This window comes from Schistocerca piceifrons, chromosome X (assembly GCF_021461385.2).
Source record: "Schistocerca piceifrons isolate TAMUIC-IGC-003096 chromosome X, iqSchPice1.1, whole genome shotgun sequence".
Classification (NCBI taxonomy): domain Eukaryota; kingdom Metazoa; phylum Arthropoda; class Insecta; order Orthoptera; family Acrididae; genus Schistocerca; species Schistocerca piceifrons.
In genome coordinates, this window is record NC_060149.1 from 738,340,868 (window position 1) to 738,362,091 (window position 21,224).

The window sequence follows — 21,224 nt, forward strand, 5'->3', positions numbered from 1 at the left end:
CAGCTGTTAGACTAAAAATTAGTTATTCGAAACGCCTATATCAACAATTACAACAAGATTATAAAATCTTGGAAGAGTGGCGTGTATGCAGATGATATTTACATGCCAGGTGTTGGTTAGTTTGCCATTGCAGACAGCATTTTCGTCTCTGAGTGCTATTCCTTTTATATGTGTGTTTGTTAAGAATAAGTTGATTTGTACTTAAATGTGATTTTCGGTTGATTTCTCGCTTACATCGGGAGATGCCGTCTGCTAGCACATAGTTGTTTTTCTGCGTTAGAAACTGATAATTTTGTTGCATAGTACTGCAGAAAAACTAAAAATTAGACGAAAATTATGAGTGTTTAACGCAGAAAACGACGATGTGCTAGCAGACGGCATTTCCCGATGTAAACGAGAAATCAACCAAAAATCACCTTAAATACAAATTAACTTATTCTTAACGAAATGATGATGTTTTACCTCAATAAAGCGGAACACGTCTGGCGAAAAAAAAAATCACGCATTTTTCTAGTTGCAACGACAGAACAAAAATACCCTCAAGAATAGTAATAATAATACGAAGAAGAAGAAGAAGAATATGCAATGGAGATGACAGAAAATTTCTTTGTAAGTTATCAGTGCTTCGAAATTTCATTTTTAGGAAGGTAAATGACAATAATAAACAATTATTGGAATTTTAACTTCACTTAAAAGGAATACTTTTTGGGTTGGCAACGCTGGCTATTAGTGTGCAATATCTTTGGTAATGAAGCTTCTAATCGATTTTGTTGTGTGAGGGATTAGAAGGTGGGAGGTGGAAGGTAATGACAGTAGTGGTGAATTGAGTTGTCATGAATCTCAATCATTCATTGTTGTTTTTTTTGCGGGAAAACTGAAGTGTTGTGGTCTGGCTAAAGTTCTGTTGCTGGGATTGGAAAAATCTTTTGCCAAATTTATGTTTATCGGTGGAACATGTTAAATTATCCAAGAAGATATGAAAAGTCAAATGGTTTTCCCGGCGAAGTTAGATTTCAACTTTAAACGACTCCAAACACTTGCAAACATATTTATATAAACAGTGCTGCGTTGTCTGCAAATGAATCTCTGCATTCGCTGGCTCTCGTAATTTCGAAGTTAAAGACGCAAAATAGACACCACTGGACGAGGTGAAAATGCGTTACGGCTTCCAATAGCAGGAGCATTTGTTACAAGAAACGTGCCCAGTTCGAAATAGAGAACTGGTGACTTTCATCAGGCATGAATCATACAACCTCAGGTATGTTCCACCATAAAAAAGCAACTAAAATATAAAGGCTGGAAAATTATTTGTTTGAATAGAAGTAAGAGGATGGTTCCTTAAGAAGGCTCGTACCAGATTCTCTCTCCTCGTCATTGTCAAATGTAAACTGCCTTAATTTCTCATTTTTAAACTGGTGGCGAATAAAATTAAAAATCGACCCAAGATAAATGATGATCATAATGATATTGTTGCTCTTAGCAAGTACGATTGATTGCAACATTTTTATGTGAATGCAACTATCTGTATTGTACTTTCGGATACACGCGTACTTGAAGTACCCATAATTTTAGGTGCAAAGTGTTCGAATAAGCCAGGCCATAATAATTAATGGTTGATATATTCTGGCAATTTCAAAGTACGCAGCACTGTTGGAAAAAATGTCAAGTGATTCTAAAGAAAACCAGCTCCGTCTAGGGGAGACAACACAGTGCCATTGTCACCCTGAGGAGATTCCTCGTACAACAAATGGTAGTAGTGAAGATGAAGATGTCTATGCCATTGCTGCCTCAGAAGAGCCAGACAAGTTTGCACATATTGAACCCAGCCCAGATGATAAAAAGCAGAGTAATTTAGCACCAGATTTTGAACAAAATGTTCCATTAAATGTCTCCTGTAATAAATTTTCACCCCCAGTGGAAAATTCAAATGTGTCTAAAATCACAGAAACTAGTCTTCCACATGACTGGGATGAAACTGCAACAGAACAGTTAGTTGACAGCATATTATTGGAAGCAGTGGGTGTGCCATCTCCCGTGTCACCGCTGTCAAGCAATGACAATGACGACGGCCTTTGAACATTCGGTTATGGAATTTGAATCATACGGGTGAGTCACAACATTGTGGCATGTTTTAAGTTTTGATTCTTTGTAGTGTGTGCTTGAATTAAAAGTAGATCTGAGACACACAGAAGTTTCATTGTTGAATTTATCATCTCATACATAGTAGTTTCTGTTTATTTTCATTTAGGCCTAATTGGGGGTGAGGTTAAAATGTATAAACGAGTAAAAAAATAGAGGATGTTTATGAATAAGTTATGCAAGAGTATTGTGAAAAGGCTAAATAACTTACAGAAATGTTCGAAACAGCACTAAACGCACTGTATTGTAAAGTTTTATTTCTGCCTTCCTGATGTTGCCACTAGGTTACATGTGTAATTGAGTTACTGCAACAGTCATCATGGAGTCATATAAGGCTGTGGAGCATGTGCTGTGTTTATGGTTTCATCAATCTAAGTCCACTAGTCCTACTGGATTTCAGAGATATTTCAGGACTAAACACCGCAAGCCACCATCTCAAAGACAAACTGTTATTAATTGGTACAATAATCTCACCAAAACTGGCCATGTATCGCACAGGAAGCCGGTCAGTCAGTCAGCAGTATCTGATGCAGCAATTGAACAAGGTTGGCCGGCCGGTGTGGCCGAGCGGTTCTAGGCGCTTCAGTTTGGAACTGCGCGACCGCTACGGTCACAGGTTTGAATCCTGCCTCGGGCATGGATGTGTGTGATGTCCCTAGGTTAGTTAGGTTTAAGTAGTTCTAAGTTCTAGGGGACTGATGACCTCAGATGTTAAGTCCCATAGTGCTAAGAGCCATTTGAACCATTTGAACAAGGTTGGCAGTCTTAAATTTGTAGTCCAGGTAAACGGAGACATACCAGCTTAGAATAGAATATGCCTAGAGTTACAGTGTGGAAGGTATTCAAATACTACAAGTTGGAACTGTTACTTATCTCTGTAGGAATGTCCTGACTTAGACTGGACAGTGCAGAACAATGTTAATACGATCACCTGATTTAACCTCAATAGACTGCTGTGTATGGGGTTTCATTAAGGGCAGTGTTTGTTCCTCTACTTCTGGGAAATGTTAGTGAGGTGTGACAACAAATAACACACAGTTGTCACCATACATAGAGATTTGCTTGGTAGGATTTGGCATGAAATTAATTACAAATAGGACATTAGTGTCACTACAAAAGGTAGTAACACTGAAATTTGTAAATAAAACTGGAATATGTTGTGCATTCAGTGCTGTATTGAACATTTCTGTAAATTATTTACCTTTTTCATAGATAAATGGGAAATACGGAAGCGTCCGATCCCACCCATCTGCTTTGACCCATGACGTCACAAATATGGCGGAAACAAATACAAACACACACACTTTCCACAAGAAGCCTAATGACACTAACGGGACAAGCGCGGGAAATGGGGTGTTTTGGGTGGGGGGCAAACTAAATATAAACAAATTTAGACGCCTTGCGTAGCTACAACGTGTAAGTGAAGACAGCCGTGCATGAATACCCACCCACCTCCCCAGGGGTCGTAACCCCTGCAACCCATAGAAAATAAAGATGCTGCAGTAGCTGATTAGTGTTTTTTGTCTTTTTTTAAAAAAAAAAAATCTCACGGGATAGAACGAACAGATCAGAAAAGTAAATAAAATAAGATAAAACAGAACTGGAGACAGCCACACTCAAACCAAACTCCGCGCCGTCATGACGTCACACACAACACCCTTACGTCACGGGTCAAAGCAGACGCCTGGGATCGGACGCTTCTGTCGACCCGATAAATGTTACTGTAGTACAACTAATTTATAAACACCCTGTATCAAACGTACCATACTAGAAATGTTATGTGGTGTGAGGATACAGACACAAGTTATCAGAATGTTGGTACATGTGCATTTAGTGTGTGGTAGTGTCTTGTGTTGAAATCTTAGTAGTGGTGACATATAGCTGTAGTGTAGCTCAGGATCTTATTTAGTTGGAGGATGAAAATTTGATTGATAGTTGGTGAAACCATTGAATGTGAATACAACATAAACGTTGTCATCAGAAATTGATTTGTGTCATTGCCTAAAGTTTACATTTGTCACATATTTAACATATTTTTTGTTATAAATAAATAAAACTGCAAAATAGAAAAAGTGGATTAACTGAAAGGTTAGATACTGCTTAGACAATGTGCATATGTACTATCAACTTTCAAGCTAGCTTAGACCTTTGCCTTAACTACAGATCAATATGCCATGACATCAAAGAATCTGTATTAATATTTGTTGGCTTTGCCAACCCACAAATTGTCGCTTTCCAACCTGACCTGGGTCTCAGGCTATCAACAGATCAGTTTGTTGCCACAGCCTACATTCCAAACCTAATATAAATGCAGATGACATATTGTCAGTGTTCTGTTCTTTTTTGCACACACATACCTTTGTGCACTGCGTCATTATGTTTCTGAATGGAGCGACCCTTTTTGATATCAGTAGATTCAGTTGAGCTGAAAAAGCCATATTACATAATAGACAAATTACCAAAATGTATTTTGTTGTGCTTTAGGTATGTAAACTATGAAAAATAGCAAGGGGGTGGGCGAGAGACTACATAACTGTTAGTTCTGCAGAAATTTTTCATCTGTTAAAATTTAGATATGTCACAATGAAATAAAGACGTGTTGGGCAGTTCTGCATAATTGAGTGCTGTTGGGGGGAAATTGCTACCAGAACAGTATGCTGGGCTCTTATGAAGCTGTACACATAGCATCACCATATCCACATGGTTAAGTAGGCACAAGTTAATGAAAGTGGGTAAATGAAGTGCTGTAAATATTCTTCTCAGTCAGTGATTATGGAGAGAATCTTGCTGCAGTCAGAAACTATTTGAAGAAAACCAGTATATCATATCACCAGTGAGAAAAGTCCATAAGCTGATCTGAATTTGTGGTTAACACAAGCCTGCAGGATCTTAATCTTGTTAGAAAAATCAGTTATTTGTGGGTATCACACTTAAAGATATTTGCACAACCTTATGTACATCATCAAATGGATTCTCCAAGACAGTTTTACTGAACGCCAGGGAATAATTTTAAAAGGCTGTTCTGATGCAATAGGCTTGAAAGTTCTTGACTGTATTCCTTTTAACCCTGATTTTGTCCTGTGGGACATTATTTTTTCTCAGGATATTGTGCCCTAATCTCCCTTCTGCTGCAACCAAAGACTGTACTTTAAAAAGGCACATTTTTAAGCATGAAGATGTGTTGTCCTGGCTGAATAAATGTTCTCAACTGCCAGTGATTTTGAATGCTGAAGACAAGCATTGAATGAAGTGAATATGATTTTGACAAAGAGAAATAAATGTGACATTATTGTGGAACTGTACTAGCACCCTTTAAAGAGCAGAGGGGAAGCACTGTGAATGCTTGTGAATAATAATGTGTACTGTGGCTGCAACTATTAAATCAGTCTAGTTTAGAGTTTATGCACACAAAAATGTTCAAATGTGTGTGAAATCTTATGGGACTTACCTGCTAAGGTCATCAGTCCCTAAGCTTACACACTAATTAACGTAAATTATCCTAAGTACAAACCCACACACCCATGCCTGAGGGAGGACTCGAACATCTGCCGGGACCAGTCGCACAGTCCATGACTGCAGCACCTTAGACCGCTCGGCTAATCCTGTGCGGCTATGCACACAAATAAAACATTTTGCAATCAGTACAGTTTTGGTATTACTACATTTGATATAAGAAGAGACTAACAAGCATTCAGTCCTCTTATGATTTTAGTTTTTGATCAATACTAAAATCATAATGGGCGTGAGTGCTTGGACTTCACATAAGTTTGAAAGTAATATGGTCCAAATTCTCATAAAAATAACTGGGTTTGGATTACATATTTTCCCTAAATCAACTTTAAGCAAATGCTAGATTGGTGTGTTTGAAAAGCTGATGCCTTGTTGTTGTTGTTTCCAAACATGTGCTCCATCTCTGAGTATCTTATTGCTGATGGGACACACAGATCCAAATTGTCTGTCTCCTACAGTTCTTCAAACACAAAATAAGAACACAAATGCTGTAGGCACACAGTTGTAGTAACAGTAATTTTACTCATCTGTGGACTGCTTGTACAAGAATGTTTGACACGAGCTTGTTGAAATTGTACGGACCCATTGCAATTGTCGGTTTGGCCTACTGGCAAAACTGTATCACATGTATTGATGGAGTACAGCAGGATAAACCAGGGTGTACAATATCACTGGTCAGCTTTGACTAATAATGCCGTACCAAGGTGCAACACGAAAGATTTCAAAGTAGCAACCACTACTCGCAAACATTTCCATGGCACCCAACTATAAACATGAAGTATAAAAATCATGCAAATACTTAATAATAGACAAACTAATGTGACAGCTGTAAGAAATGGAATTTGTGTTGGGGGAGATACTATTGTGGAATGTAACTGCAAAATCACATTAGTACTGAAATATATAAATGCAGCAACAAAACGAGTTACAGGGAAAAGTCAAAAGATAATAAAACACGACATTGACAACCTGAGTTGACCTTTATAGCTCAGATGGAAAGGCCAATATCAGTACAAAAAAATGTTAAAAAAAGTTGTGCTGCACAACTGTTGAAAATTGCAAAATCTAACAAAACTCTGTATTGACAACCTGTGGTGACCCACGTAGCTCAGTTTTAAAGAGCGATATGTACACAAAAATCAAAAGCAACATCTCACTAAAAAAAAAGCCAAAGACATGACAGATACACAAAGTGAAAAATCATGAAAACTGATGTAAGACAGTATGGACGACATCAATCTGTCCATGGTACCACAAAATCAAAACTTCTTCATATAACTAACGCTTTAAAACCCGACTCCACCCCATGCAGGTGAAATACACTAAATGATACCTTTACCGATCTCAATCCAAAGTAATCGCCAACTGTTAACAACACAACCAAAAAGTTCATAGAAAATTATGCTAAAACTAATTTGTATATACATGAAACAATTAATGCAGATACCATACATACTAAATAGAAAAAAACATACAAAATACCTACCAACTCAGATGATGCACCAAACTAGCTGTCTTGTGATAGCAAAAACAATATTTCATCAACACAATCTCATAACCAGGAAGCCTAGAATTCTCAGACCAGGAACTCTTTCATACAGAACACCATCACCACCACCACATATACTGGTTCCTGGTCCAAAATGCAACAACTTTGGTCATTCTCATACCTTCTCCACAAACTTAATACTTTGTGTGCTTGGTAATTCATACAAATAAGTCTAGGAATTTAGTCATGCACAACATGCTGTCCCCCATTGTGACATACAGGGACCGACTTATCAACTTTGTTATCCCAACTATAATTAACACAACACAACACAAAATTTAATTTCCAAAAATGAAACTATTTGCCATAACTGCCACAGACTCTCCCATTATCACTATCATCACAAACAGAACTCAATGAGCCTAATATCTGTAAAAAAAAACAATTTAGAAACATAAATGTCCCACACTAGAGCCCACCACCACATATTCCAACACACACTCTGCAAACATGCTATACCACCATGACACACAATGTAGCACAGATCAAAGCAGACAAGTGGTATTGTATGCTCAATTTGACCCTATCCTACCAATATAGACCTGACTACTCATAGATAAGCTCATATACTGCAGACAGCCTGCCTATAAGACATACCAGGTGTTAGTGATGGGATGGCAAGATTCTACACCATGGGGACTCAAACCCAGCTATTACAACAGTAATAAAATGAGACTTCATTGGTTTCACTAATATAATTTAACTGTTAGTGTTGGAACCACTGCAGGAATTTGGGGTGGAGATGATCCTGTTACCAGTGTCTTGAGAAAAAAAAAAAAAAATTATATATATATATGTGTGTGTGTGTGTGTGTGTGTGTGTGTGAGTGACAGCTTCATTAGCTTAAAAAAGTTCCTGTCCAGTAATATATATTATGACACGTTTATTGGCTATGTGAAGTGACAACCTTCTTATCACTTTTCAGCCAACAGAGACCACAAGTTACACTACAGATTAGTCTTGTACCATGACATGTTGACATCACTAGTCAATGCACCCTTATACATTGCATTGTATTGTATTCAATGTGTTTAATAGAACACTTCAGTGATGTATTTGCATTCACCCCTGCCATTATATTAGATAGTATTGTACAGTGATAATGGTTGTAGATTCACTAGTATAATGCTTAATGTATTTTTTTTCTCTTGTCCTGGGCATGCTGTTTCAGAAAAGTTCACAAGTTGTTCTCTAATGATAGATGGTGCACTGAACTTGTTTTCAGGAGGAGCACCATCGTGATTTATATTTTCTTTAGCTGCTGCTTATCACTAAAGACAAATTTTGTGGTGATGCAGTTAAAATAGACTGTGCACTGTTTTGCCCCAGCCTTGTTCAGTCTGAATCTGTTTCATCAGTGATTGTCATCGTTGACTAGCTATGGAACGCTAAACTTCTTCCTTCATTCCTGTACAAACCTTTTCAGAGGGCCACATGAAACACACTGGATGTGACATAACCACATTTTGTTTTTGATATTTTTATACATAAAGAAATTGCACACACTAATACCAAAAATACAAAAAAATACAAATACAAAAAAAAAGAGGATAATGGATGTAGTCGAATTAAGTCGGGTGATGCTGAGGGAATTAGATTAGGAAATGAGACACTTGAAGTAGTAAAGGAGTTTTGCTATTTGGGGAGCAAAATAACTGATGATGGTTGAAGTAGAGAGGATATAAAATGTTGACTGGCAATGGCAAGGAAAGCGTTTCTGAAGAAGAGAAATTTGTTAATGTCGAGTATAGGTTTAAGTGCTAAGAAGTCGTTTATGAAAGTATTTGTATGGAGTGTAGCCATGTATGGAAGTGAAGCATGGACGATAAATAGTTTGGACAAGAAGAGAATAGAAACTTTCAAAATGTGGTGCTACAGAAGAATGCTGAAGCTTAGATGGGTAGATCACATAACTAATGAGGAGGTATTGAATAGAATTGGAGAGAAAAGAAATTTGTGGCACAACTTGACAAGAAGAAGGGACCGGTTGGTAGGACATGTTCTGAGGCATAAAGGGCTCACAAATTTAGCATTGGAGGGCAGCGTGGAGGGTAAAAATCGTAGAGGGAGACTAAGAGATGAATAAATTAAGCAGATTCAGAAGGATGTAGGTTGCAGTAAGTACTGGGAGATGATGAAGCTTGCACAGGATAGAGTAGCATGGAGAGCTGCATCAAACCAGTCTCAGGACTGAAGACCACAACAACAACAACAACAGCAACAATACCAAAATGGCTATTATACAGCCTGTCACTGAAATGTGCATTCTTAAAGGGACACTGCCTCCTCATCTGAGCAATTGATTCAGTGTAGTATGAATTAAATATACATGATATTTCTTTTAATTTGGAAAATCTGTGAAAATATAGACAAGGACAGAATTTGATGCCTCTTACAATTTTTAAACTTTTTTTAGTTACAGTGATTTTTGATTACGTTGTATGGCTCCCTTGGGTCAAATACTATAATTTTATTAACTATGAATATTAAACATTACAGTACAGATTCATCTATCACAATATCCTCTTTGATATTACATAGCAAAACAGGTATTGAGGAGAGAAATACATGTAACATTTGTAGGGGACTATGCACCACAATTTTTTGTAATATAATGTGATGGATCAGTTCTATGTTGATAATGCATTTGTTGTATTGACACCTACATGTACTAGTGCTGTGAATTCGTAAGGATATGTTAGCTGATCACAATGCATATTTTGTTACTATTTATCCTCTCGTAACTGATGAAAGGGCTCAACTTAGGATATTAAAGATGGTGATAGATGTACATAGACACCTGAAGGATGTCATATTGCCATTGTTTCTATATCAGCTCCAAGCAGTTCGTAAGAAAAGGTACACAAGCTGCAGAGATTCATGTGTCAACAAGGAAAACAGAATCTGAGTGCCAGCTCTCCAGTTCTTTCTGATTTGGTGTAAATAATGAAATCTTGCAGCAGTATGTAGATGTTACAATCAAAAAGTCACAGCAGTAAGTGAAGCATGGAAAAAATTCTTCTATCATAACATAATATGGTTAAAACTTGTTTGGAATAGAATAATTCAAGCTTATCATATGTCCCCTGCTGCTACAGGAATATTGTAAAAGGGAAAGCAAAAAATCTTTTGACAAATTAACCTCATCTGTTTCTTTCAAATCGTCTATAAAATTTTGGAATTGGTTGTCATGTAATTGTTCATATGACACCATCTTCATACACCTGTGGCTGCACTATAAACTTTCATTATTCACACTAATCTTATTTTGGATCAAACTAAATTTTCAACAGTTGTAATCATAAAATCAACATACATACATTATCTTTATGATCTCATGTTGCGAATTCATGCACACCACAGAACTGCTGAAGCGTCTTAACAAATCTCTGTTTGCAATGCAAATTTTGTCAGACGTAGGGGATATAAAAATGAAAAAGCTGGCATACTATGCTTACTTTCATTCCATAATGTCATATGGGATTATTTTTTGGGGTAATTCATCAAGCCAAGCTAAAGTTTTCCGGGCACAAAAACGTGCAGTAAGAATTATATGTGGTGTGAACTCAAGAACATCCTGCAGAAGCCTGTTTAGGGAACTAGGGATACTAACTACAGCTTCCCAGTATATTTATTCCTTAATGAAATTTGTCATTAAAAATATATCACTTTTTCAAACCAACAGCTCAATTCATGGAATCAATACTAGAAATAAGAATAATCTTCACAAGAATTTAAAGTCACTTAGTCTTGTACAAAAAGGTGTGCATTATTCAGGAACACACATTTTCAATAACTTGCCAGCAGCCATAAAAAGCTTAACAACCAATGAAATTCAGTTTAAGAGAAGCCTAAAGGATTTATTGGTGGCCAACTCCTTCTACTCCATTGATGAATTTCTTAGTAAAACCAACTGATTTGTATATAAGTACAACATAACTTCTGCACAATTTCAGTGCAGTAATGTGTTCACTGAAAATTTGTGTGTGTGTGTGTGTGTGTGTGTGTGTGTGTGTGTGTGTGTGTGTGTAAGTATAATCTAACTTCTGCACCATTTCAGTGCAGTAATGTGTTCATTGTAAATAACTATTACAGTAGTTGTATTACATGTTTATTACCTTATAAATAAATAAAAAACGTTTTTTATTTTAAATTCAGTGCATTAGTATTTGTAAAATGACTCTTAGTGTTCATTAAAAATGACGATCATTCCACTTGGGACCTGTGGAATGGTACATTAGCTTATTTGTTTTAGTTGTAAATATTTGTCATGTATTGTTGTTTTTCTGACATGTTCCACATCCAGGAGGACCTCCTCACTACGGATCAATTGGAATGAAAGTAAATCTAATCTAATCTAATAGCTTCATAAAAAAGAGGCCCACTGTTTATGAATATTCTATTCTGTGGAAAAAGGGGAAGCAATCAAGATAGTTTTGAAACAAAATATGAAAGAATTAAAAAAATAAGTCAACCGAAGTGTTTATTACTGGGTGATTTGAATGGACTAGTTTCCATTCTTCCACTTTGGATTAAAGATAAACCACAATGTCAAGGCTCTTTCTTAAAGTGATTTATACTGTTTTGGCATAGGTCACACTCAAATAATTTTGAAAGCTTCCATTTTTTGGTTGTCATTTTCTGTTGTGGGGAGTTACCTCTGTGTTTGTACTACAAGATAAACAAGGGTACTAAAACAATTTGACATTAATTTTGTTTAGGTAACATTTTGTAACTTTGTGTCTGGACAGAATGTGACTTAGTGAATCCAAAATGGAGATTACAGCGATCTTACATGAATGGATGTGGTGATGGAGTTTTGAGTTGTATGCACTTGAAGACGTCACATATTTTGGAGTTAAAATAAATTGAAATTGGTTATTATGTAGTTTAGTTTGTACTAATTTCAGATATATTACAGAAACAACTAACTTAGTAACCCAGATATTGGCATCTACGAAGATTTATTAATTTCTACAAAGTTACTAGAGAGGGTGATACCGAGTGTAAGATTTCATAAAAGAAGAGTTCATCCAGCTTTTTTGTTAGTTTGCTTCAGGTGTATTGTCAGAAAATAAGAAATTATTTCACCAATGTGCCAGTTAAAATGCCATGATATGCACTTTCAAACTAAAAGTTACCAGATAAATGGAAAAAATAATTCAGCAGGCAATTATAAAAGATATAATGCCTCATGTTATAATTTAATCTGTTTTTCATCAAATAGAAAGGGAAAAAAAAGGTTTGCAAATACATGGGATGCCAGTGAATTTCATTTGCTGTGCATTCCATTTACCTATTCACGGTGTGAGCTTTGATGTCAACATCAAACTATAGGTCCACTTAAAACTGACTGGATAAGCCAGTGCAAAGATTGGACACAGACAAGGCTTATTGTTTCTGGTATTGCCATGTCTAGTAAAGCATAGAGTGTTGAAACTGACGTTTGGGTAGAAAACTGCTTAACTATTCAAGAAACCTTTAAACCAGGTGCCCCCATGCTACTAAAGTGATGCCACAGCAGGTGGTGTGATAGCTGACACAGCAATGGCACTGTGTGCTGCTGTTTCCACATTCGACTGTCAAAATTTTAGTTGCACCATTTTTAATGTGCTGTCAGGTCAGGTTATTTGGACAGACAATGTTGTCATTCAGGTTATGGCATTAAAATTGAACTGGAAATCCAGTGAAGAAGAAGAAGAAGAAGAAGAAGCTAGATTTTGAAGTGGGTGTTGTGTAGTAATGTCAGAGGCATCAAACACACTTATGATTGAAGTAACACTCATAAACAAAAATCCATTCGCAGACTGCTTTTGGATAACAAAAGTAAATTTTAGAATACTTTTTGAGGGGTGTATCAACCCCTATTAAGAAATCTGATACATTAGATATATCATACTAGTTTTGAGTGAAACTACTGGTGGTTACCAGTCTCCAGTATGTATACCACATTCCCAAAAGTACAGTTTTAATGTTCTTGTGATGTGTTGGATGCTCATTTGAAAGCTCATATTTTCACTCATGGATCCCACATTAGTTAAATAAGACAAATATTGAAGCGATTTTATTCTGAAGTTTGGAGCTGTGCTTTGTGCAAATGCACTAAGACACTAATATATTTTATGAATGGCTACTCATGTTCCTTTATTGAAAGCTGCAGTCAAGCTGAAATTATACTATCACCAGAAAACTTATTAATCTCTGTCTAAAATTCACTTGGCAGATGTTAAGGCGCATTTTTATGTTGCCTGTCCTAGAATGTAAATTACTGCCATTAATATTCACCATTTGTAGAGTTAAGTAAGCTGCTGCGAAACTACAAATCACATGTAACTAATTGCTCAGTAACACTTGCTTACTCCACACATCTTATTCATGCATGGAATTGTAGAAATATCATATACCTTCATGATATAACCATTTTGTTCATGTAACTGCCATGGTAAAACCTCTGTCAGTAAACTTGAACAGAGAAAGGTAATATCATGTTCCTGTTAAAATACACACAATGTTGTCATGGAAATAGGTACATACTATCTAAAGTAAAAACACACACGTCAGAGTTTCTTGGCACTCACCGTAAAGAACAAAATCATACTGCATATCATTTTGTTGTTATGGCAGTGCACTTACTATACAGCATAAAATGATCAATTCTTTGTGTTGATAAAGTACAGCAAGAGGCATGCTGCTAGCTTTGTTACCAGTAGGTTTGACCAGCACAGTATTCTGCAGATACTTTGTGAACTCAAATGGGATTTCCTTCATGGAAGATGACACTCTTTTCATGAGGTCCTGCAGTGGAAATTTAGAGAACCGGCGTTTGAGGCAGACATAAGAATGTTTCTACTGGTGACAATATACATTTTGTGTAAGGAACACAAAGATAAGATACGAGAAGTTAGGGCTCATATGGAGGATTTTAAGACAGTTATTTTACCCCTTGCTCTATTTGAGAGTGGAACTACAAAGGAAATGACTAAGTAGTGGTATGTGGCACTGTACAATGGCTTGCAGAGTATGTATGTAGATGTAGTGACATTATTTCCACCCAGCTGTCGCAAACTCACACTTGTATTTTAAAGAGAATGGAGATAACTTGTTTCTAAATACGCACAAAGCGACAAGTTCTTTTACTACCATTTATTTTGTTTACCACTCTACATTTGCTACATGATTTTTCAGAAATCAATCCTTCTGGGTGCCACATGGACCTGCAGACCCATCACACCTATAAAATTTTAAAACTTTACCCCATTTATTAATTTAGGCATTGTGAATATACTGTATGATTGTTGCTAACGATTATCTTTTAGACATTTTTGGGTACTGTGAAACACAGAAACTGAAAAATTTCTAATATGAAAACCAGAATACAGGAATGTGCTTCAAAATTTAGGCACGAGGTGGCAGTGAAATGAGGTTAATCAGTGGTGGAGAAACATAAGTGGATATCAAAGTGACTTCAACTTTAGTGGCATGGCTAAAAGAAGCATCATCTGAATGATGCCACAGGAATCTGAGTGTTTTCACATGCAACTGCTGTTATACCACTAAAGTGGCAGCAATTTTATTGCATGTGGAAACTCAGGCTCAAGTAAGAAATTGTTTACCAGTGCTTCTGTTTATAAGGTTATTGATTGGTTTCATGATTGCTGTTACATAAATAAAAAATATAAATGCAGATGATGTGTGAAATTTGCATTTTTATTCATTTGTCTGTCTGTGTACAGTAGGGTAATACTCACTGAGTACCTGTTGACTTGTAGGACAATGTTAATAGTGTAATTGCCTCCTCAAACCTCCCAAGGATTGTTTTTATTTTTTGTTTCAATATTTGGTAGTTCATAATTTTGGTACTACATGTTTCTGAATCAGTCATTTAATTTAATCTCTTATTACAGGAGTTTCACTGTACTCTTAATTTAGTCTAGAATTATTTGAGTTAGTATCCTCTTATTTGCTACTCAATATTTGTATGTGGTGGAGGATAAAAGGGAATTGATTGCTGTTCAGAAAAAAAAAACAAGATGATGGGCTGACTGGTAGACAGATATTAGGCTGCTGTGGTGTTGAGGCACCCGAGGCTAAGACTGTGGCACCTCTGGTGTGATCTGTGATGTATATTGTCAATGCACATTCTGACATTTATGATGTGTGCAGTTTGTCCTTGTGGATGAATGACAAACATTCGCAAGATTCACAAATCTTGGTGCAGAAGACAAATGACCGTACTGGATGCATGGCTGTCCCCTTAAACCTTAGCAACAGATATGAGGTACTCCCCATTGCTGAAAGAATATCTGAGCCAGCATGGGGTGCCTCACTTTTTGGGACTGGAAGGTCCAGACAGTCGGAGATTGTCAGTATGCTGGTCATTTCAAGCTTCATTGTGATGTGGCTAATGGAGTCCTGTAGGAAAATAACTGCCTGGTCCAGAAGGAAAGCCAGTGTGCCCTATGTGTAGTTTTGTCAGAGATGCAAAGGAAGCTTTGCTAGCAACTACTGAATGCTCTAGGTACAGGCAGCTGTCAGTTGTGACTTAAGTTTACAAATAATGCAGGTCCCTAAGTTATGAATCTATCCTTGATTTCATTAACTGGTTGACTGAATTAATAGAAAAAAATGTTAATAAGATACTAGCTGACTGCCATAGTTTCCATGGTAAATGAGCAGAATTAGTCTCATTTGTTAATAATAAAAATACCTACATAGCCGTATGAGTAGAAAACTGTCTAAAATCTGAAGTGAGAATCAGGGCAATCTTAAACTCAGATTGGAATATATATCGCAAGGATGGGCTGGACATGAATGGTGGGAACATCCTTATTGTCATACTAGCTGAGTATCTGGTGTTGCCCAGGTATGTATTTATTCCAATTTTTTATTAGCCCATCCCCTCCCACCTCTGTCCATCCCCTCCTCCCCCATGCCTCTGTCCGTCCCCCTGGCCTCCTCCAACCCCCTCTGTCCAACCCTTCCTCCTCCTCCCCCTCCCCCTCCTCCTCCCCCTCCCCTCTCCCCCCTCCTCATCCCTTCCTCCTGCAACTAGCCTGTCCATGCCTTGCTTCCCCCCCCCCCTCCCCCCTCTCTCTCTACCAATCCAATCCTTTTCAATGATATAATTTTGCAAGTGCATCCAATTGCATATATGGCTGTTATCTGTGAAATGTGGTATGAATTTAGTCAATTAGTAAGAAGTTAATAAATTAAAACATAATGTGAAAGTTTTAGTGCATGAACAGTGAAAATGTAGTAAGCGATGAACTTTTTTTCTTTCATAATTTTGTGGGGGTTGTAATGAGAAAAAGTTTTGTAAAGGTTTGCAATAATGTGTAAAGTTTTTTGCAAGTAAATGGTTTCATTCTCTGATAATGAATGAATGAAGTATGGATATTCATGCATCATGGGCTGCACTGATTTTTCGCCCCCCAACTCTTTGATAGGAGGGAGGTTCTTACCTCACAGCAATTCTTTCCAAACAGTTAGTGATATGTATGTAAGTTTGATCGAAATTGGTAGAGTGGCTTAGGAAATGTGAGAGATGCATATGTCCATCTGTCCTTATAATATGTATGTATACAGTGAGATAATTAATCAATTGCAAATGCATATAATCTGAGTGAAGGTAAATGTGAAATTTGGCTCAAATATGGTAATCAAATGATGCTGTAGACAACCTGCCTCAGGAACTGTAGTGACAGCACTTAGAGGAGGGAACTGAGAACCATAAAGCTGTTATAGCACCAGTAATTACAGATATACAGTAATTTTAACAGTGGCTGGAAAATATTTTAACTTAGCAAGTTCCACAAGAAAACAAGTTACCTGAACAGTCAACATGAAACAGTGATATTTGAGGTGGAGTATCTGTGGATAAAATTAGTTTTATGCAAGATTGTTTAGGCATTTACATGTCAGGCAGGGTTCTACAGCATGCGAAAGACTCATGATTCAGTAGCCATGTTAGGAAGTTGCTCCAAAGCAATGAAAGCTTCAGTGTAGAACTAAACAAATCCAAAGACCTGCTGACAGACATATAAGTGGAACCCAGTCAAAATACCCAAAAGAGAACAATTGAGAAGGGTTAAATGTAACCATATTAAAATTCTGTCTGCCTTGCTGAATTAGAAATTGAAAGACTTTTGGATTTATGTGAAGTCTGTGAATGTGTCAGTGACATTTACATTTGCTCAGTTGGTATACTGATATTATAATGTGGGATTGAACAAAAGTCTCAAAGACTGAATTGTATTTGATCAATATTTCAATGATTAAGTTCACACTATAATTTTTTTCTGTATCCAACAATGGAAACTCCAGGTTGGAATATCAACAATGTAGGAAAAGATAGATTGCTACTTAACTTCAAGATGACATACTAAGTTGCAGACAATCACAATTAAGACACACATAAGCTTTCAGCCACAGCCTTCATCAGAACCCCCCCCCCCCCCCCCCCAATACACACACACACACACACACACACACACACACACACACACACACTCTCTCTCTCTAATGAAAACTTTTTTTTTAAGCCCTACTCATGCAACTACGCTTAAAAGCAAGTTTTTTTTTTCACGGTAAGAGTTTTTAAGTGGAAATTTGATTTGTCCATGGAATAAGTTGTCCAAGAGAAGTGATTTTAGGTTAGATTTAAAACTTGGCTTGCTACCTGTCAGATGTTTTATGTTATTGGACAAATGATCAGACAGTTTTGTTACTTCTTTTTTCCCTTTAACAACTGACGGCATTAATAATGAATAAAAAAGTTCATTATTTCCTCTAGCATTATAGGTATGAAAGTCGCTGTTCTTCTCAAATTGAGGTATTATTTATCAGAAATTTCAGTAGCAAATATATTCATATGTTAAAAAATGAATCCACAAGTATTGTGAAGATTGGAGACAATTCCTCATGAGAATAGCAAGTGAGAGAATTCCCCAGACAATCCAGAACTACAAGCCAAAAGGATTTTGATGAATTCAGAACAAGCAACAGTCTAATCCTTGAGGAGGAGGAGGAGGTCATGTATTGTGATGGTGCAGTAAAAGTGCCTAGCTTCTTGAAGAGGCAACTACATGGAGAGCATGGATGAACACCACATGTGATTCTTACTGCTCACCTTTTTGTAATCAATGTTTTCTTTGTAAGTGGGGAGTTACCACATAACACTGTTCCATAAGATGTCACTGAGTGGAAATATGCAAAATATGTCAAGTGATTGATACGTTTGTTTTCGAGATGGGCAATTGTACAAAGATCAAAAGTAGCTGAACTTAATTGTTTGAGAAGTGCAGTGATATGCTTCTTTCAGTTTTCATCAGCGTGTACACCCGAAAATTTGGAGCATTCTACACTATTTATTGACTCCTCTTTATGTGCTACATCAGTTGCTGGTATGACTATTTTTTGTACATAATTGAATATAGTGTGTGTTCTGAAAATTTAGGGTGAGACCATTTTCAGAGAACTACTTAATAATTCTTTGAAAAAATCATTACACCCTCTTCTGTTGCTTTCCCTCTAGTGGAATTTATGATAATATCTGCAAAAAGCACCAAGTTTGCTTGTTGAATGTTAAGTGGAAGGTCACACACACATGAAGAATAGGATGAGACCCCACAATTGAACCCTGTGGATTGTGATTTCTCCCCCCTCATTAGAATCTTCTACCCTTCCAACTTAGTCTGAATTATTTAGCACATTTTGCAGTGCAAGTATGATTCAGACTAGTTTTTCCAAGAGTATAACATGATCTACACAAGCAAATGCCATGGAAAGATCAAAAAATAAACCAGATGACTATATTTAAGGCTTGTAATATTTGGTGAGTAAATGTATAATAGCATTCTCAGTTGAACAACTCTTCTGAAATCCAGATTGTGATATGTTAAGTAAACTGTTTCTACATAAATGTGAGACTACTCATGAGTACATTGCTTTTTCAAATATTTTGGGAAAAAGTATCAATAAGGAAACTGGCTGACAATAATTTTTGTCACATTTCTTATAAAATGGTTTAACAACTGGATGCTTTAATCTGTCTGGAAAAATTTCCTGCACCAGTGATGCATTACATATATCATGAAGGACATTACTTATTAACTTGGAACAATTTTTCAGAATTCCTTTTGTAATCCCATCAACACCAGACTAGCATTTATTTTCTGAGAATTTTCACAATTCTGTTACTTACTTGAAGGATGATAGTGCTACTTCTATTTGCTTAAAGTTCTGTGGAATGACAGTTTTAAGGTACCCCTCTTGCTTGTTTGAGTGAACCATTTAATCCTATTTTTGTTTCTGCATTGAGAAAGTAATAAGTACTCACAACTTATCAATTAAATCACGATATTGTCATTTAATTGTTATGGTATCTTGTACACTGATTCGTTGTACTGTCTCCCATTTGACAATATCCTATGGAGTTTTAATCTTGTTATCTACATTATTAATTTGTCAGGATGTACATACTACTTGACAATTTACTTACTACACACAAGTTGGAAAATTGACTACTGAAATTAGATTCAAACGCCCAAATAATGATTCTAGTTCATTTTTCCAGTCCGTATCTTTTAAGAAACCTGTGTTTTTATATTCCTGTGAACTGATGATTGTTTTTCTTGTCTGACCGGGAGCTCCATATTGCATCTAAATTTCTCGTAGTTAAAATTTTCTTAAAGGGGATCTTAAGGCTGTTAAAATTACCAGAGAAGTATTCTGCAGGTACAACTCACATGCACAGGCTTCTACAATCTGATCTACATGAAAATATTTGTTTCAACATTAATTTCAACTTTTACATATGTTGCAACTCCTACTTTTTCTATGTTAGCTTTACATGAAAAGGATACTAGTCTATAATTCTTGGTATTCAACTTCACCATCCCTTTGGCTACAGTGGTGTTCAGAGGCACAGAATACACACTTTAGAATTTCCCACATCATCTAGGCCTACAAGAAGCTCATTTATCTTGTTTTTAAAGTCCCTAATGTTTCGATAAAAGAAATTACTTTTATGGTAACTATTACATATCTTACAGTCCTGTTCTAATTTCTTTCAAGTGTATCTTTCTATAACATGCTTTAACCCAAAAAATATGCCCCACTGACTACGGTAATTGCAGGGATTTTGACTTTAGTGCTTATGCTGCCCCCCTTACACTTCCTGCAAGATGCTCAGCTAGTGTGTCCTTCCCCTCCAATTCAAGTGCAGGCCATGATTAGTATATCCCAGTTTCCCAATTGCAGCAACAGGCATGACAGAAATGATATTTGAGTCAAAAGAAATCCACTCAGCTCTTTGTTTACACAGCTAACAGCCATGTTAATCCAGAGCTGGTCATGGCACTGAGAAACACTCATAAACCCCACACAATTGTGCCATTTCTACTCCTCTTTCCTCCAGGTCACCTTTTTACTATACTCTTTATTAAGTTGCTACCCATGCTGTTTTCTGCTCCCCATACTTTAAGTGCATGATCCTCTTCATCAAAATTTCTGCAGAAGGCCCCTATGTTCTGTCACCTGGCTAAACTTGAAACAGGGTTTCATGATGCTTGTGCCCTGGTATTCTGCATGTAGCTTTTCCAGTTGAATTTGGCCCACACCACTCCTGTGACTGCTGCCTAGCAGCAGGATTCTTTTCTTTTTACCTGGCTTTTCTATGGACTTGGTTTTAAAGTCGTTGATCTCTGCTTTGTTCAAAAACTGGTTGAGGCTCTACTTGTATTCTAGGTAACACATCATTTTTATTGCTAACTTTAATTTTTAATGTGATTTCTCAGGTTTCCTCCTTTTGCTTATTACTTGCTACCATTTCCCATCTACCATTGTATTTCTCTTTTCAACATATCAAATTCAAAGCACATCATTTCTAATGTGCATGAAGGGCACAAATCTTTCTTCCCCATTCAGGATCGTCTTGTCTTGACTACATAATCCATGCGAGAGCCTCATCTGATACTTTACTGGCTTCCCCACTACAATCGCCCCAGTGAAACATGAACCTACAACC

The 21,224-nt window shown here is 36.7% G+C and overlaps 1 protein-coding gene across 1 annotated transcript in view; it reads left to right on the plus strand.

Annotated features, from left to right (window-relative positions):
• Positions 1–804: 804 nt before the first annotated feature.
• The window catches only part of LOC124723056, a 63,385-nt gene continuing 42,965 nt past the window's right edge, over positions 805–21,224 (plus strand). The window contains exon 1 of the mRNA XM_047248235.1: positions 805–2,106. Within this exon, the coding sequence (XP_047104191.1) occupies positions 1,660–2,076 (417 nt within the window). The 5' untranslated portion in view covers positions 805–1,659 and the 3' untranslated portion in view covers positions 2,077–2,106. The remainder of the gene's footprint in view (positions 2,107–21,224) is intronic.